Raw genomic sequence first — 20000 nt, 5'->3', positions numbered from 1 at the left:
CGCAGTGCTGCGGTGCGAGGCCCCCCCCCCCCCCCCCCCCCTCTGTGAGCCAGAGAGCTGTCTCTTGTCTCTGCCTGTCGGGTGTCTGACGCTCTGGTTGTTCCGTGACTGAACTCTAGGGGGACGGGCAAGGGAAAGGACATCAGCACGATCAAGTCCCTCCGCGTGCTCAGAGTCCTGCGCCCCCTGAAGACCATCAAACGACTTCCCAAACTGAAGGTGAGCAACACACGTTATACACACACAATACACACACACACACACACATAAACACGCACACACAAATACACACACACTGACCTGAACACCTGCACAACAGCCAAGTAGCAAGAACACAAAACATGACATTTAAACCTCAACAGTTCAGGAGAACATCTTGTACATGATTTCAGTCTCTCTCTCTCTCTCTCTCTCTCTCTCTCTTTCTCTTTCTCTTTCTCTCTCTCTCTCTCCCTCTCTCTCCATGCATCTCTGTGTCTCTCTCCCAGGCCGTGTTCGACTGTGTGGTGAACTCTCTGAAGAACGTGTTGAACATCCTCATCGTCTACATGCTGTTCATGTTCATTTTCGCCGTGGTGGCCGTGCAGTTGTTCAAGGGACGCTTTTTCTTCTGCACCGACGAGTCAAAAGAGTTTGCGCGCGATTGCAGGTCAGTTGGAATGCAAATACTGCAGGTAGCCTATCAACATTGTCAGTAGTGTGGCCAAATTGTACATAACATTAAACAATTTGTATAACGTCTGTGATCTTTGTTATGTATCTTCCCATATGCTCTGCATTTATTTTTAAAGTGATGTTAATTTCGTCAATAGTCTACGTTTTAATACCTATACTTACTGGAGTCAGCAAAGATTTTAATACCTTCCTTTAAAGGGTGGACAAACTCGAAAACCAAATTATCAGCGCCCTCTCTGGCGAAAACTGAGCATTACACTTTTTTTTTTTTTTTTTACAACTTCAAACAAAATGGCCACCTCATGGCTCATGTCTGGACTGTGGTTGTGTGTGTGTGTGTGTGTGTGTACTTCCTCAGGGGCGAGTACTTGGTTTACGACCGGGACGAGGTGAAAGCTCAGAAGCGGGAGTGGAAGAAGTACGATTTTCACTACGACAACGTGGCTTGGGCCCTGCTCACCCTCTTCACTGTTTCCACTGGAGAGGGCTGGCCGCAGTAAGTAGCACACACACACACACACACACACGTGTTCACATACACACACACACACACACACACACACACGATCCAATACACACACACACATACATGCTCACATACACACGCATACAAACACACACACACACACACACACACACACACACAAACACACAAACACACATGCAAACACACACACACAAACACATAAAAACACACACAATCACAAAATCATCTCCGGCCCTCGTTAGTCCACTCCTCCTCCCCTCTCTCCTCCTCCTCCTCCCCTCTCTCCTCCTCCTCCTCCCCTCTCTCCTCCTCCTCTCCCCTTCTCTTTCCTCCTCCTCCTCTCCCCTCTCTCCCCCGTCCTCTCCCCTCTCTCCTCTTTTCTCTCCCTTTCTGCTTCCAGTCTATTTTTTAGGCGTAGTGCAAATAGTTCCAGTAGTCATATCATATATTCCAACTCAAAACGCCTTTCTTAATGAATGCATGAATAAACACAGCCCACAAAAGTCTGTTTTGGACGACTGGAGCTGCAATAATCACACGTCCTCTCACCTCTCTCCTCTCCCCTCTCCCCGCAGGGTGCTAAAACACTCGGTGGACTCCACGTATGAGAACCAGGGCCCGAGCCCTGGATATCGGATGGAGATGTCCATCTTTTACGTGGTGTACTTCGTTGTCTTCCCCTTCTTCTTCGTCAACATCTTCGTTGCCCTTATCATCATCACCTTCCAAGAACAGGGAGACAAGATGATGGAAGACTACAGCCTGGAAAAGAACGAGGTGAGGAGGAGACAGAGGAGAGGGGAGGAGATGGGGAGGAGCGAGAGAGAGGAGGTGGGGAGGAGAGAGAGGAGGTGGGGAGGAGAGGGAGGAGATAGGGAGGAGCAAGAGAGGAGTTGGCGTGGAGAAGGACGAGGTTGGGAGGCGAAGGAGGAGGTGGGGAGTAGAGAAGGTGGTGGTGAGGTGAGGGGGAAGGTGGGGAGGAGAAGGGAGCAGGGAGTCAAGATGATGGAAGACAGCCCTGGAAATGAAGGAGGAGATAGGAGAGAGGGGAGGTAGGGAGGAGGAGAGGAGGTGGGGAGGAGGTGGAGAGGACGGGAGGAGGAGCTGGGGACAAGAAAGGAGCAGGGGAACATGCTAATGGAGAAGAGGAGAGAAGAGGAGAGGAGAGGAAAGGATTGTTTATTTGACTTTGACTTTTTTTGTATTTGTTTAAAATGCACTTATGAAGCACTTTGTAACATACATTTCAAAAGCTGCTTTATAAATAAAGTCTATGATCATTCATATTCATATTCATAATGTGATGATGATATATCTCCATCGCTCCCTCCCCCGCAGCGAGCCTGTATAGACTTTGCCATCAACGCCAGGCCCCTGACGCGACACATGCCCAAGAACAAGCTCAGCTTCCAGTTCCGCATGTGGACGTTTGTGGTGTCGCCGCCCTTTGAGTACAGCATCATGGCTCTGATCGCACTCAATACCATCGTCCTCATGATGAAGGTACGTCGTCCACACCGTCGTCCTCACACTCACAACGAGGGGGGGAGATAACGCCTCGGTGGGGAGGGGGTTCTTAACAGAGCCTTGATAGTCCAGTCAGTCTGTACCTGCCTAGGACCCTGGAGAGAGAAGCCCTGCATCTTGCTTGCTAAACATGGTTTGGATTAGATTGAGATTCAGATGCAGATTTAGATATCGCAATATGTTCGATTTGATATTCGATTGCCCCAACACATGATTATGAACATTACACCTACCTTTCTTTGTGTATGTGTGTGTGTGTGTGTGTGTGTGTGTGTGTGTGTGTGTGTCTTTGTCGTGTTTAGTTTGACGGGGCGTCTCAGACGTATGACGACGTCCTGAAGAATCTCAACATCGTCTTCACCACCTTCTTCTTCCTCGAATCAATCCTGAAGTTCATAGCCTTCGGTCCTTTGGTGAGGCTCACACACACACACACACACACACACACACAAACTGACACAGACACATACTAGCACACACACAAACACACACAAACTGACACAGACACATACTAGCACACACACACACACACACGGTGACACAGGCACACACACACACACCCGCAAACACTATCACAGACACACACACACACTCAGACACACACACACACACACACACACACACACACACACTAACACACACACACACGCTGACACGAGCACACACACTAACACACACACACGCTGACACGAGCACACACACTAACACACACACACCCACAAACACTGACACAGACACGCAAACACATACACTCAGACACACACATACACACACAAACCCACACACTCAGACACACACACACACACACACACACACTCAGACACACACACACACACACACACACACACATGAACACACACTCACACGATGACACAGACACACACTCGCACACACACACACACACACACACACACACACACACACACACATGAACACACACTCACACGATGACACAGACACACACACACACACACACACACACACACACACACACACTAACACACCCTCACACACACACACATACACTCAGACACACAAACACACACACTCAGATAAACACACACACACACATGCACACACATGCTCAGACATACCTACACCACCGACACACACACACACATGCAAACTCACTCAAATGCACACACACACACACACACACACACACACACACACACACACAGACGCACGCACACTCACACACAAAAACACTAGTCCTTATCTGGGTTACCCTACACTATATGCTTGTGCATTTCTACCTATTATTCATTTATACCAAGTTATTTTGGTTGACAGATCTAGAACATTTTCTTCGGCTCCCTTAGCTGAAAGAGCCTCTCTTACAGCAGAGATATTAGCTTAGCCCAGTTTCCTGCCTCCTCGCACGGTAACAACACTACATTGGCCTATGGAGCACCATGGTGGGTGGGTGCTTCGGTTTTTCAGAAATGTTATTGGATGGCTCCCCAATGCACCCCTGTGTTACCATTGGTCTGAATCACTGTTTGTCTCTCCCCCCTTTTCCAATAGAATTTTTTCAAAGACGCCTGGAACATTTTCGACTTTGTCTCAGTTCTCGGGGCCATCACAGACATTTTAGTGACAGAACTTGGGGTAAGTGTTTGGGAAGGAGAGAAGTGAAAAAAATGCACATGAGAAATAGGGTAAAATATCCTCTGGTCTTAAGTGGTGTTAAGGAAGTAGTTGGGGAAAGTTTTCTCTCCAAAGTTGTGTGACCCGATTCTTTCCGATGCCTCAAACACACTCTCTCATACACACACACACACACACACACACACACACACACACACACACACACACACAAATAGTAAGCACAAGATAGATGGAAAGATAGACAATAAATGATACATATAATTCCTAATTAAGTACCAATCAGATCAATGTGAGTGCAGCCCCCTTCTTGTTATAGCAGTGTGTGGATCCAGTGTTTCTGTCTTCTGTGTGTGTTAACCTCCTCTTTCCTCTTGATGTGTGTTACAGTATTCCAGTGTGTTGTCCAGCGCTTGTCGTGTTTGTATTATTTATGATGTTTCACATAACCGTCAATGTGAGCGTCTTAAGTGGCCAACATACTTCATAACTAGGCAATGTAAACATTGTGCGTGATTAGTCAGGCAGGTGCAGCCGTGATTTATTTTGATCCGATTTGTACCCCACTGGTCTTAACTGACGGTGCGTTCACTGAAACGGCGTGTAGTGCGGAACGTTTGTCTGCTAAGGAATTCTTCGCTCTCCAAAAATCGAATCGACTTCTCTCGGAGCATGCTGAGCCCTTATGTGGACCTTCTGTTCTGGGCTCGCCCTATCGGACGTCCACCGACAAGGGATTATTCGGAGCGACGTCTCAGTGTTTAACGTATTCACTCGGCCGCGTCTGTTGTGATGCTTCCTGCGTGTTCATGCACTTGTATATACAACAACAGGCACTAGACATCGCTTCCCAAACCATTCTTCATGGCTGTATGGTAGGATTTTCCAAGGACGTGGTATGTTACCGTCCAAAGAAACGTCATCTTACCAACCAGTCACTATCTGGGCAAACTAAATGGAGGATTTGGTAGAGTTTTCGTATTCTACTTTAACAAGTTGGGGGGGGAAGAGAAGAGGGGAAAAATGATTAGGATGAAGAGGTCGTCTCTGTTGTGTAATGAATCAATGAAAAAACTACTGTATATCTCCCTATGGCCAGATAACAGCTAGTGCTAGCTGGGGTGTGGGGTGTGGGGTGTGTAACACTAATGCAAATGTTCCACACCAGTTGAAAGCGGCGGTTGACTCTTTGACGCTGTGTTTGTTTTGTGTGTCAACACCATAATGATGTACTCTTCCTCTTCTATCTCTCTCTCTACATGCCTTCTTCACTTCTACTCTCTACTCTGTTGGCTCCCTCACCCCCCCCCCTCCCTCACCCTCCTTACTTATTGTGTGATAAACAAACAAAAAAAAAATCCATCCAATCAAAATGCACTATGAAATCCTTCTTCATCGTGTCCTTCATCCGTGATGCTGTTTGGTGGTGGTGCTGTGGTGATGATGATGATGATGGTGGTGGTGGTGGTGGTGGTGGTGGTGATGGTGGTGGTGGAGACATGCCTTCTGTCCTATGAACCCCACCGACAACAACAACCACCACCCCCCCCCCCCCCCCTCTCTTGTCAAAACAAACAAACCAAAAAAAAACGAAACAACCAATCTGACTAATCTTTACCCCTCCCACACTGTGCCGCAAAATAAATCATACATCCTTCTACATCTCCGCACAATGTAGAATCTGGTTGGTTTGTAATTTATCTCTCAAAGCTTTCTGCTGCATCGTCATTGGTCAATGCATAAACCCCTCCCCCCTCCCCTCCCCCTTTCCAACATCTTTCCCAGCCCTGCCCTCCCCCCCTCCCATTGCGTTGCATGTGCTGCAAGGGGAGGGGCCAGGAAGCCTACTGAGTCGTCCCCCACTCAAACACACCTCTTCAAATATTCACAACACTGCACACACGATAGCAGCAAGCGACCCAACAGTGCTTTGGACCACATACTACTCTAGTGCTGCTTGAAGGATGTACAATATTCTGTAGTCCTCACATTTAGTCTTCACATTCTAACATTTAGTCTTTAGATTTAGTCTTCACAATTAATCCTCACATTTAGTCCTCATATTTAGTCCTCACAGTTAGTCTTTAGATTTAGTCGTCACATTAAGTTGTCACATTTAGTCCTCACATTTAGTCATAACATTTAGTCCTCACATTCAATCCTCACATTTAGTCCTAACATTTAGTCCTCAAATGTAAGCGCAATTCCCTCTTGACTCCACCATTGGGACTTTGATCCAAAGGGCCTCTATTTGGTCGTCGTGTCCATCCAGATGCATAATGCACACACATCCAGGTGGACACTGCCATGTGACACTTCACAAGCGGGTGGATATTGAAATGTCCTATAATGAGGCCATTGTCCAATAGGACAAGAGCAATGCTCTCACAGTGTGTGACTCTACATGGAATCAGAAGTGATTCTCTGGGAATCTGCTTCTACTTACATTGCCAAACTATGCTACAGATAACACAGACACACACACACACACACACACACACACACACACACTCACACTCACACACACACATCTAGATCACTTCCCCTATCATCACGGTAGATGCAGGAGGTGCATGTGACAGCAGCAGGTGACCTGTGTGTTGGCCATGCGCGTGGTGGCCCGGGGGGGGGGGTGTATGATGTGCATGTCCCCCCCACCGGGTCTGCATGGACGCTTTGCAGACATGTGTTGGTGATCTCAGCCGCGGCCCGGCCCGCCCCCGCTGTCTGATACTATCCATCCGCTGCCCAGTCCTCACTCCTCATCCTTCGTCTCATCCTTCTCCTCCTATTCCTCATCATCCTCCTCTTACTCCTCCTCCTCTTCATCACTCCTCCTCCACACTCCTCTTCGTAGCTCCTGTGCTCCACTTGTCAACCACAGAACCGCAGCAGAGATCAGAGAGAGAGAGTCCAGCTATTGGCCCTGGGTTCCATCTATTCCTCGGAGATAGAGAGACATAAATAGAGAGAGAGACAGAGAGAAGGAGAGAAACATGCATAAAGAGAGATGCATCGAGGTATAGAACAGAGGTTTGAATCAATTCACCAGCCTAGGAGTGTGTGTGTGTGTGTGTGTGTGTGTGTGCCTGCGTGCATATGTGTGTGTGAGAGCGTGAGAGTAAATGTATGTCAGCAGGGTGTCCAGGGGCCTGTGGTTGACAGGTTTGGTGCAGTGTACTCCATTACCTCTCCCTCGCCTGCCCCCCCACCCCCCACCCCACACCCCTCCCCTCCCCTTCCCCAGATATCAGTGCATTTGGTTCCCTTAAAATAAAACAATATGGTTTACCAGATTGGATGATGACCTGTAGATGATTTAAAATGATGCTTTGTCTCGTTTTACTTTCTCTCTTCCTACTGTCTTCTCATCTCTCTCTCTCTCTCTCTCTCTCTCTCTCTCTCTCTCGCTCTCTCTCTCTCTCTCTCTCACTATATATATATATCTCCCTCACTCTCCCGCCTGCATTTACTTTGTGTCTGTCTTTTTTGTTTCTCTGTGTCCAATTAACAATGTGTTTGGTATTGTTTCTTAATTTGGTTCTTCCCAGTCCTGCCCTCTCTCTCTCTCTCTCTCTCTCTCTCTCTCTCTCTCTCTCTCTCTCCCCCTTTCTTTCTTTCTGCCTCTCTCTCTATCTCTATGTTTCTCTCTATTTCTCACTACCTTGTGATTTTGGTTTTCGGTTAGAGTGTGTGTGTGTGTGTGTGTTATGTTGAGGTTAGGGAGTGTGTGTGTTGTGTTGAGGTTAGAGAGTGTGTGTGTGTATTGTGTGTGTGTGTGTGTGTGTGTGTGTGTGTGTGTGTGTGGTTGTGTGTGTTTTGTTGAAGTGAGAGAGCATGTGTGTGTGTGTGTGTGTGTGTGTGTGTGTGTTGTGTTGAGGTTAGGGAGTGTGTTGTGTTAAGGTTAGAGTGTGTGTGTGTGTGTGTGTGTGTGTGTGTGTGTTTTGTTGAAGTGAGAGAGCATGTGTGTGTGTGTGTGTGTGTGTGTGTGTTGTGTTGAGGTTAGGGAGTGTGTTGTGTTGAGGTTAGGGAGTGTGTGTTGGGATCAGGGAGTGTGTGCGTGTATGTGTTGTGTTGTGTTGAGGTTAGGGATTGTGTGTGTATGTTTGTGTGTTATATTGAGATTAGAGAGCGTGTGTGTTGTGTTGATGTAAGTGTGTGTGTGTGTTGTGTTGAGGTTAAAAAGCGTGTTTTTGTGTGTTGTATTGAGGTTAGGGAGTGTGTGTGTATGTTTGTGTGTTGTGCTGAGGTTAGAGTGTGTGTGTGTGTGTGTGTGTGTGTGTTCTGATGAGGTCAGGCAGCGTGTGTGTTGTGTTGAGGTTAGGGTGAGTGTGTGTGTGTGTGTGTGTTGTGATGTGTGGCAGCGTGTGGACCGTGCTCCCTGTACGGTGGGTGATATGTGCTTGTGGGTTGTGTTCCAGAATAACTTCATCAACCTGAGCTTCCTGAGGCTGTTCCGAGCCGCTCGTCTCATCAAGCTCCTCAGACAGGGGGAGACCATCCGGATCCTCCTGTGGACCTTCGTCCAGTCCTTCAAGGTACTGATGAGGTCGGACCCCCGGACCGTCACTGTGGTCCCCCCCACAGCCTCAGCATCCACACACGACTCCTCATCTCAACGAGCTGTTGAGCTGTGGGTTCTTGTCGTCGCCCTGAAGCCCACGGCACACGGCTGTGTCGGGGACAGACGACGGGTTAATGCTGTTGAATGTTCTGTTCTGAAATAGACCCGAGTCCTATTTGAAGCGAGCGGAACACAAAGACAGCCCACGCTCCACTCGGGCCCCTGTGTGCTTTTGCTCTGTTAAAACAATATGATTCCAGTTCTTGTTTGTGTGCGCACCACAAATAGGAGAGCGATATTTGCTCTCGGGCTTTAAAGTGACGTCCTTCCATTACAGACATGACATGAGTCATCTTTTCGCCTGGTATTCGGTTTGAAGCCGAGTGAGAGTCTGTTGTGTGGGCCTGCTAATGCAGCAGGCCCTTAGCCCTCTAAGGACAGGGAAAAACTCCCACAACCCGGAGGGGAGACATCTTGAGGAGGAACATAGAGAAGGACCCCTCCCTCCATGGAGAGGAAACCTTGAAAAGTAACACCTTACTTCTACACCTTTCTTCTCTGGACGGTTAGAAACCTTGAGAAGGAACACAGGTCTTCCAGGGATGGTTAGAAACCTTGAGAAGGACTGCCGGTCTTCCAGGGAGTGATAGGTAGGGTGATAGGTGGCCGACTGGCCAGACATAAACTGTTGCAACAAACAAAGCAGTATGCTCAATTGTCAGGGCTTTTCCAAACAACAATCAATATTTCAAAAAGAACCGAAAAAAAGATACACGTAAATATGCAAGTAATTGGAACAAATGTATGATGCTGTGTCTTTGGCGCATACGGTCTCGAAAGAAGCCCAGCGCGCGTATCCCCTGGCATTTGAAACTGTTCATATATTCTAAAAGTTCAATTCCAGCTTCCAGGATCTTTAGTCTCCTCCATTATCCTAATAGCATCGCCAGTGGTGGACCTCCTCCAGTACACACTCAAAGTGTGCGTGAGGTCCTCATTGTGTGTCCTCAAGAGGACGGGAACACAAACACACTCTCACAAACTGCTGTTGCCCCCCCCAGGCGCTGCCCTATGTGTGTCTGCTGATCGCCATGCTCTTCTTCATCTACGCCATCATCGGCATGCAGGTGAGTCCCACCGCCACCGCAGGGTCTCAGTTAGCAGGACGACGAGGATGATGATGATGATGAAGGTGATGGTGAAAAAGTCCTGTTTTCATCCACCAAACAATTCCTGATCTCTCTCTGTATTTGCGTGTGTGTGTGTGTGTGTGTGTGTACGTTTGTGTACGTGTGTGTCTGTGTGTGTGTGTGTGTGTGTGGTTCAGTTGTTTGGTAATCTGGCCCTGGAGGTGGTGGGGGAGGGGGCCGTCAACGAGCACAACAACTTTAGGACCTTCATCATGGCTCTGATGCTGCTGTTCAGGTCAGACTCTCTCTCTCTCACTCTCTCTCGCTCTCTCTCTCTCTCTCTCTCTCTCTCTCTCTCTCTGTCACTCCCTCTCTCCCTCTTTCGCTCTCTCTCTCTCTCTCTCTCTCTCTCTCTCTGTCTCTCTGTCTCATGTCGGTCTCCCTGTCTCTCTCTCTCTCTCGCTCTCTCTCTCTCTCTCTCTCTCTCTCTCCATCTCTGTCTTTGTCTCTTTCTCTGTCTCTCTCGCTCAATTAAATATAATTATAATGATGTGTATAAATATGTATGCGTGTGTGTGCTTGTGTATGTGTGTGGTTATTTGTGTGTGTGTGTGTGTGTGTGTGTGTGTGTGTGTGCGTGTCTGTGTGTCTGTGTGCGGGCGTGTGTGTGCAGGAGTGCGACGGGCGAGGCGTGGCATGAGATCATGTTGGCCTGTCTCGGGGGGAAGGAGTGTGACAAGCTGTCTGGGAACTCTGAGCCAGAGTGTGGCAGCACCTTCGCCTACACCTACTTTGTCTCCTTCATCTTCCTCTGCTCCTTCCTGGTGAGACTGCCCGCTTCCTACTCATCCCCGTTTCCGTGGAGACCACCTCTGGTCATTTCCAACACCATAGAGTCTGACCTCTCGATCACGTCTTGATGATTGTGCCTGCTAAAAGTGTGCACACATATACTTTAAACACGTTGTTGAACGTTGTGTCCAAAGAGAGGCTATTGGAGTGTGTTTTATTCTTCTACACAGGGACCAACTTAAGACTAATTATATAATTAGGTTAATAATTAACGATGAATAATTAGGCTACTTTACTTTGTTATGGAATCCACAATTGATGTTAAAGAAAGTATCTTTCTATGCAAAGTCTATTTTGTTCTGCTACAAGTAAAAAATTAGTTTTGAAACACCTTCAATTTTAGTTTCTTCACCCACAACCCACAAGTTATGAAGGTGTAATGTGTTAATAACTAGCATAGTTAATAACTCCTCAACCGATGGGAAATCAAATTCACGTTTGAAATTGATTGAATTTTCAGAATTTGACTTTGACTGCAGTGATTTATATTTGAGTTGAGTTTATATTTGAGTTGATTCAGAGTGCATGGCCTCCCAGAGCCTTGTGTTTGAGTGGAGTTCTGTGCTGGGTGCAGATGCTGAACTTGTTTGTGGCCGTCATCATGGACAACTTTGAGTACCTGACCCGAGACTCATCCATCCTGGGGCCGCATCACCTGGACGAGTATGTAAGAATATGGGCTGAATACGACCCTGCAGCCTGGTGAGTGGAGCGCACACACACACACACACACACACACACACACACACACACACACACACACACACACACTAAGATACTCACATACTATTCCTCTGCAGAACTCTCCCCATGCAACACTAGAACTGTAAGGATGTTAACTGAATGTAAAATACAATCTAAGCCTAGAACTTCTCTCCTGTTCAAAACAACACACCCCTGCTGTGGTGTGTTTCACTCTATCTATCTATCTCTCTCTATCTATCTACCTTTCTTTCTTCCATCTTAAATTATCTGTGCAGACTGCATATTGTCTGTGCCAGTGTGTATGTGTGTGTGGTTGTGTGTGTTCACCCTCTCCTTTCTTTCTCTGTGTCTCTCTGGCCTACCTCACCTTTCACCCCACCGCTCGCTCTCTCTCTCTCTCTCGCTCTCTCGCTCTCTCGCTTTCTCACTCTCTCACTCTCACCATCTTTATGTGTGTGTGTGTGTGTGCGTGCGTGTGTGTGCCTGTTGCTGCTGCCTCACACCCTAACCTCCTAACCTCCTGTATCTCTCTTGCAGCGGGCGCATACATTATAAGGATATGTACAGTTTATTACGGGTTATCTCCCCTCCCCTGGGCCTTGGCAAGAAATGCCCACATAGGGTGGCCTGCAAGGTTTGGAACGCAGCCTTCAACGCAACCACCTGCTCGCCTCTTAGACACTGCCATGAATGTCTCCCTTCTGCACACACTTTGAATCAACTTTGTTCTCGCATCGGGTTGCTTTTTGGTTTGGTTTCTGAGTAGCACTGTCATCTCCTTTTGTGTTGGGTAACCTCATTCCATCCTTAGAGAGCTGTTTGATCTGGGTGTTCTACTGTCAATGCATTCTGATATGAGAATGAGAATGTTTGGGACAATGCAGAAATGTGCAGAGTTAAAATGCAAACGCTCTTGTGTATGCCCTCTCTCACACACACACACACACACCCACACACACGCACACACACACACACACACACACACACACACACACACACACATACACACACATACAAATGCACACACATGCCTGTAGTGGTGTGTGTGTGGAGCATGAAACTGGTGTGCATCGCACTCGCCATTGCACCGCTCACGCTGGGCGCTAGGGCACGCGCAGGCCCCCTCACCTGTCCCCAGGGTACACCTCTACTCTGTCCACAGTCCCAGAGGCTATAGTCGTGTGGTCTAGTCATGTGCATTGTTCTAGTATGGGCTGGGCGGGCTGGGGGGTAGGGATCAGGAGATGGGAGGGTTGTGGGTTGAACAGGGACATACACAAAGACATTTTGGCCCAGATTCTGGTCCATCACTGCTAGCATGATAATTGCTCGGTGGCTAGATGCTAACGGTAGCTAACAGGGTTACCTAATGGGGACCTTAGAGGAGACCCTGATGTCATTAGCCTCTGGACCACTGTCTTATACGTCTGTTTCCTAAGCTAAGACTCTTTATTGAATCAATTAGCCAACCTTGATATAATTATCTACTTAAAGAGGCCGAGGAGGAGACCAGCCGCCACAAGGACCCCTCCGCAGTGGTCTTTAGTTCCTGGTGGCCAGCCATTGAGATGAGATCCAAACTCTGGTTCAGAATTACAAGATAAAGGATATGGTTTTGGTCTGGTTCACCAAATAAACCCTTCATATTTCCATCTGGGATGAATAAAGAACATCCCATTTTATCTTATTCACATAAAGTGAATGAGATTAGATGGCATTAATAAAGTATATTTTATCGTATCCTATTTACTTTAAGTGGTGTTGCAAGACATGACTGGACATGGCCAAACTCTCTTTGTGTATGGCTCTGGTGTTGAGTTGGGAGTTAATGTTTTGTGAGCGCCTGTGTCTGACTGTCAAAGACTTGACAGACTGAAAGCACGAAGGATGGCGATGATGATGAGAAAATGAATGAATGAATGGCTAGATGAATGACCAATTGAAAGCATGAATATGTGAAGTAAGGGGAAGGGAAATGGGGTTAAGCTGGGGTTTGTACACCGACCACTCCTCTGTTTTAGCCATTGGACATTGAAAACAACATTTCACTAGCCTAGCCTAGCCTAGCCTAATTTGCCTTGTTCACTTTGTTTAAAGCATCAGTCTGCAATGGTTCCACCACTTTCCTCCATTTGGGCCCCACCAAATGTCGACCAATGGAATTTGCAACTTCTCCCATCCACTTCTATGGTCTACCCTTTGTGAACCTGTTGTCTGCACAAATTGGCCTCACAAATATGTATAGACAAGACAACAAGTCGCTGACAATACCTGGCAGATATTCAGATTGGTTAAAGATTGACACTTTTTGGTTGAATTTGGATTAGATGGTCGTGAATCAACGCCCCAAAGACAGACATTTCAGACGGATATATAGAGAGTCGCAAAGGGAACACAAGGCAAATCAGGCACACTAGCTCGTGTTGCACTTATGCTAACAATTTGAGCAGCTAGCTCTGGACCCTAGCGACCCACGGCAGCTAATCAATCGGTGCTGTTAGCGAGGTAGTCGCGATCACTGTCATGGACCTGCATTGACCTTTGACCTGCATTCATGTGTCACTGAGCTGTCCCGCAGCCCTCTGCCCGTTCTATACGAGCGGGAAAGGAGGCATCAAACTAGAGCCTGAATCAACCCTTCCGCCCCTCGCATAGAATGTCCTAACAATAACTAACGAACTAAAACGTACCCCCGGCTTCGTCCAACTCCCCAAAACCCCCTGCCTACTGTTACTCTTCTCTCCTCCTTTCTCCTCCTCTACACTCCTCCTCTCCTCTCCCCTCCACTCCTCTCTTCCTATACCTCTCCTCTCTTCCTATCCTATCCTCTCCCCTCCTCTCCTCTCTATCTATCCTCTCCTCTCCCCTCCTCTCCTCTCTTGCTATCCTCTCCTCTCCCCTCCTCTCCTCTCTTGCTATCCTCTCCTCTCCCCTCCTCTCCCCTCCTCTCTTCCTATACCTCTCCTCGCTTCCTCTCCTCTCCTCTCCACTCCCCCTCCCCTCTCCTCTCCACTGCCTTTCTGTTTCCTCCTCTTCTCCTTTCATCTCTTCCTCTCTCCTCTCCTCCCCACATTGAACAACGTACCAGAGTAGAACCGCAGAAGATGCTCCCTCTCTCTCTCTCTATATATATATCACCTCTTTCTCTCTCGCTCACCACGCGTGTTCACAGCTACAGAACAATAACCTGTGTGTATTTGTCCCCCCCCCTTCCCCTCCTTCTTTCCTTCTGTTACCTCCTCCTGTCGTCCTCTCCTCGACACACCTCCTCCGTCTCTCTCCCCCCCTCCCCCACATTGTGTTTGCTTTCGTTTCCTTGTTGTCCTCTGTTGTGGATGTGTGGCGGCGGTCGTGATGGTGGTGGTCGCGGTGGTGTGTGTGTGTGTGTGTGTGTGTGTGTGTGTGTGTGTGTGTGTGTGTGTGTGTGTATGTGTGTGAGTGAGTCTGCGTGTGAGTGTGCGCGTGCCTGTGTGTGTGTTTGTGTGTGTACGTGTCTGCGCGTGTGTGTGTGTGTGTGTGTGTGCGTGTGCGTGTGTGTGTGCGTGTGCGTGCATGTGCGTGTGCGTGTGTGCGGGCATGGTGCGTGTGTGATGCGTGCGACCACCCCAGCGGAAGGATCACTTATACAGACATGTATCAGATGCTAAGACACATGTGTCCACCTCTTGGCCTCGGGAAGAGGTGTCCAGCGCGGGTGGCCTATAAGGTAGACCCCCCCCTACCCCTTCCTCCCTCCCCCTCCCCCTCCCTCTCCACCCCTCTCCTCACCTCACCTCCCTCCCCTCCCCCTCTCCCATCCCTCCCTCGTTCCTATGGTGACCCCCCCCCCACCCCTCCCCCCCCACCCACTCTTACCTCCCCTCCTCTCCTGCCCCCCACCTCCCCCATCCCTTACCCGTGACCCCCTTTCCCAGCGGTGTGTACTCTCCCTCGTCGTGTGTGTGTGTGTGTGTGTGTGACTGTGTGTGCGCGCGTGTGCGTGCGCGTGGTCGTGTGTGTTATTGGTTTTTGTTCAGGTATTCTTCTTCCTCTCCTTATTATTTTTCATGGTGGTGATTCGTCCGCTGAGTGCTGTTCCCTCCTTGCTGACCGACAAACCCGGCGGGGTGGGGGGGCTTCTGTGGTGGAATGATGGAGTGATAGTGAAAGTGATAGTGGGGTTCTTTGATTTGGTTTTTTACGTTCTCCCTGGTGGTTTTCCCCCGTGGTTCCCCGGGCTCCGGACAGCCAGTCCGCAGGGGTAAAGGAACGAGAGGAAGCTTTGCCAATTCCTCTGCAGCCCGCACGGACGCATACATGCACTACCCACCCGACCACACAGAGACATCAGAGATAATAAATGAACAAAGAAAGAAATTCCTTCATTTTAGGATGAACATGGAGTTCATGACGTCAGCGATTAAGCAGTAAAAAATGATTGAAAATAATGAGCTAATGGCTAAATTTAGCAGGGCTTTTTTTATTTGAGGGGGGGGCTGTTGCTTTATGTAGACGACTTCGATTTGAGGTTGAGATTGTAAGTCAGCATGCAACATTTTCATTGTATTTACAGCATTAATTGCATATTTTCAAAAAAAAAAACATCCTAAAAAGAAGAAATAGGTTGTATTTACCGTGCGTCATCTGTAAAAGATGACCGGTGGCTGAAACCAAACCACAACAGGTTAAATCTCTTGTATGTGAACACAGAACAAAGCATATTGAAACTGCAGAAGGGCGAGGGTTCCAATCCCGAGTCGACCAGTGCGGTGGATTGCTGACGATGCAGGTACAGAAGAAGTGGCAAGGAGGTGTGCATTCAGTCCTCTGGCTCCATTGCTCCTGTGGATGGCACACACACACACACACACACACACACACACACACACACACACAACACTCTGACACACACCCACACACACACACACACACATACGCATTCACACACAACCAACTCATGAACACACAAACAAGATGAGCCAACACAATGGGCTAGGTGTAGCTGGGACTCTTAGGGCTTTTGGGGATTTTGGCTTTGTATCTTTCCTTCCTTGTGTTTTTCCACTTGATTCGGAGAGGAAAGGTATTCTTCATTTTCTTTGACTCATTCATTAGTATTTGGCGCTTTGGACCGATGATGTCAAGACCTTGGTCGAGTGCCATGTCCTTCTGTTAACCTCCTCACCTCCTTACCTCACCTCCTCATCTCCTCATCTCCTCACACCTCCTGTTCAGTCTCCTCCCCCGCCCTACACTCTATCCCTTTTGTCACTTAACACCACCTCCTCCTCTCCTTCTCTCCTTCTCCTCCTCCCTCTCATCGGTGTTCATCTCAGAGTCTCTTTCCACAACCTGTCTTGAATCAGTCTCTGTCCTCTTTCCTTCTCTCTTTTTCAGCCTTTCTTCCATCTTCCCCCTGTGATTGAATGATGTCATTCTCATGCGACATCCATGTAGCTCCACCTCCATCCATCTCTTCTCCTCTCTACACTGTCTCTCCTTGTCTCCCTGTCCGTCCCTCTCCCTCTCTGCCATCTCTGGTCTGTAACGTAAGTCCTCATCCATCCGCCCATCCAACCCTCTGCCTGACCTCCACCACTTGTTGAACCATCTCACATTCTCTGGGGTTTTTTTGGAGATGAGAAATAATACGCTTTCTTGTCTTCCGTGAGAGCGCCGAGAAGGCAAAGTCAGCTGTCTTGTTGCCTCGGAAACCTGAATCTGTTTAAATTCCCCAGCTCATGAGCTTTGACCTCTTGGAACGAGCGTTAGGGTTTGAGACCGGTCTGACAGCTCGTGTTTTCTCGGTGGTTTCTTTGACAGCGTTTCTTCGTCTGTGTCTTTGTTTTTTGTTGTGACACTTGTCTTGTCCTTTACCCCCTACCCCCCTCCCCCCGCTCTCTCTCTCTATCGCTCCCTCTCTCTCTCCCTCTCTCTCCGTCTCTCTCTCTACTATCTCGCTATTCCTCAGTATCAACACATGCCCCTTCCCACTTCCTATAGTTCTTTTTTTCTTTCTTTTGGTACTACTATTGAAATTTTCATCAAATCGGGATTCTTCTTCGCAGTTGTCACGGCTCTATTTCTAATCTCACGAACCCTCCTCTTCATTATCTCACTTTTTTATCTGTAACACGTCATCTCATCTCTGAGTTTAGCACCACTAAGCTCCACCTACTAACCGCTCTCCCCCATGGGCTCCTCCCTTCCCTACCCACCCCCCCCCCCCCCCCCCCTCCCCTTTTGGTCGGACGTTAGACAAAAGATAAACTCTGGATATGTCAATCATCTCTTTTTAAATCTCTTTTATTTATAGATATTTTTTGTTTTTTAAGCTGTATCTCCTTCCAGGAAATACCACACGGCTCCAATCCTTCAACTCTTAATCATTAACCCTGAATTAACCTGAATTAACCTGAATTCCCCGGAATTCCCCCTGAATTCACCTGAATTCACCTGAATGAACCCCATTCATGACGGAACCCCTTCAGCGTCGAGAGATCTGACCCTGATGAGCACACATCATGCAGTCCGAGGAGTACAATCTGACCTCATCTGAACTCCAAAAAAAACAACAACACCGACAGCCACAAAAGTAGAACGAGAGCCCACTCTCCAAAACACAGCCCAGCGATCCGCTCTATGGATCCTCCGTGGCTATTGGAGACTCCGCCCTGCGGAAAGCACGGCTGCTTGTATCGTGACACCACGGTCGGGATGAGGAGGGGTGTAGCCGGGGGCGGGTGGCGGGTGGCGGGTGGTGGGGTCAGAACGGGAGTCAGGTGGGATCGCATGCCGCATGCTCGGTGTCTCCTCAGGGGCGTTGGGCGCTGAACATCAGCGGGTGGTGGGCCGGGGTTGGTGAGGGGGGGGGGTTGTTGTGTTGCACGTCTGCATGTGTTTCCTCGCACCCTCTGTTGCATGGCTACGATCTCCGTACCGCCTGCCCTGCCGAGGGCTGTTCATGTTGGCCAATGCCCTAAGCGCCTCCGCCTCTCCCACCCTCCTCCCGCCCCCCCCCCCCCCCCCCCCCCCCCCCCCCCGCGCCAGACCTGGCCTCTGGGCATGGCCAACATGGACACACACACACACACACGAGACACGTGACAAACACAGCAACACACAAAGAGGCTCACTCACACACACACACACACACACACACACACACACACACTTTATCGCCATCTTGAGATCGCCCATCTCTCATGTCGGCAGGTGAAACCAACGGACACCCACTGGGGGATAGGGACAGTCACCCACAGGGTGCTGGCTTTGGTTTCCATCCCCCATTGGTCTTCCCCTGCTGCCGTTGGTTGAACCTGCTGTCGTGACGGCCAGACAGAAACCTCCAGGCAGGCCGAGGGAGCTCCGTAGCGTCTATGTCTCCGATGATTATAGCAGTAACAATAATCATCGTAGTATTTATAAAGAAAGTCCTAGTCCCTTCAAAGTTCCCCGGTTCCCAGTGACTCTGTAAACGTTCTCCAGTGACACCCACTCTGTTTACCACCAGGACTCCAATTAAGCCCCTTTAATTGGACTATGTAAACTCTCGTGAATGTTAGAGACCTGGGGAAGGCCGCTAGAGTTCTAGCAGGGGTCCGTGCTGTGGAACCTTCTAGATATCCTATATATATACATATATATTTACATGTGTGTAACGTCTTTACATGTGTTGAATGTGAACACAGCATTCACACATCTAGGGAACATGGGCACAGGTTGAGGCGGAAGCCATCCCATTGGCTCCCATTGTTGTTGTTCTTCTACTGTGGTTGGTCTGGGCTCTTACGCCCCCTCCCTCCCCCCCCCCCCCCATACCCTCCCCTCATTGGATAGATGAACTCTAGGCTTGAAGAGCATCACTGGCAAATGGGACCCTAACCCTAACCATCACTTGTGAGTGTCTCTCCCAGAGGTAAACCCCTTCCCTAGCGCCAACATGCTAAACCACTTCCCTAGCGCCAACATGCTAAACCACTTCCCTAGCGCCAACATGCTAAACCACTTCCCTAGCGCCAACAGGCTAAACCACATCGCTAGCGCCAACAGGCTAAACCACATCGCTAGCGCCAACAGGCTAAACCACATCGCTAGCGCCAACAGGCTAAACCAATGCCTAGCGGCAACATGCTAAACCCCTAACCCTGACTTATAGACTTGCACAATGCGTCTACCGTCTCACAGAATTCACTTCACAAGGTTTGAATCGTCAAGCGTCAGGCTTGTTTGACGCTTGTTTGAGCCATCAAAACACATCATTAAAAAGTGTTGGGGGAAAACAACCCTCCCAGGCCGTTTCCAATTGGGCGGCGTCTATGGAGCTCTCTCGTCCGTCCCCCCACCCCCTGGAGGTTCAGAGTCAATGCACCCCCTCTTTAAAGAGTGTGTTTTTGGGGTCTCACCCTGTGATGCTGGCTGGTTCCCCTCTATAGAGGCTGCTGCGCATGGACCTACCGGTTGCCGATGACAA

General features: G+C 48.8%; 1 protein-coding gene across 1 annotated transcript in view; it reads left to right on the top strand.

Moving 5' to 3' along the window:
* Positions 1 to 20000, top strand: part of cacna1ab (calcium channel, voltage-dependent, P/Q type, alpha 1A subunit, b) — a gene marked incomplete at both ends in the record, with an annotated part of 47116 nt that overhangs the window by 9977 nt on the left and 17139 nt on the right. Inside the window, 14 exons of the mRNA XM_084465395.1 lie at positions 120 to 219; positions 489 to 649; positions 1034 to 1171; positions 1738 to 1939; positions 2501 to 2665; positions 2992 to 3102; positions 4217 to 4300; positions 8719 to 8835; positions 9923 to 9988; positions 10189 to 10286; positions 10665 to 10815; positions 11418 to 11545; positions 12086 to 12182; positions 19963 to 20000. The exon at positions 19963 to 20000 is cut by the window's right edge and continues 68 nt beyond it. Coding sequence (XP_084321521.1) covers positions 120 to 219; positions 489 to 649; positions 1034 to 1171; positions 1738 to 1939; positions 2501 to 2665; positions 2992 to 3102; positions 4217 to 4300; positions 8719 to 8835; positions 9923 to 9988; positions 10189 to 10286; positions 10665 to 10815; positions 11418 to 11545; positions 12086 to 12182; positions 19963 to 20000 — 1656 coding nt within the window. The remainder of the gene's footprint in view (positions 1 to 119; positions 220 to 488; positions 650 to 1033; positions 1172 to 1737; positions 1940 to 2500; positions 2666 to 2991; positions 3103 to 4216; positions 4301 to 8718; positions 8836 to 9922; positions 9989 to 10188; positions 10287 to 10664; positions 10816 to 11417; positions 11546 to 12085; positions 12183 to 19962) is intronic.

The sequence above is a fragment of the Micromesistius poutassou genome, assembly GCF_964030765.1.
Source record: "Micromesistius poutassou genome assembly, chromosome: 3".
NCBI classification, from domain to species: Eukaryota; Metazoa; Chordata; class Actinopteri; order Gadiformes; family Gadidae; genus Micromesistius; species Micromesistius poutassou.
The sequence above is the reverse complement of the archived record's forward strand: the minus strand, read 5'-3'. Positions and strand labels throughout refer to the sequence as shown.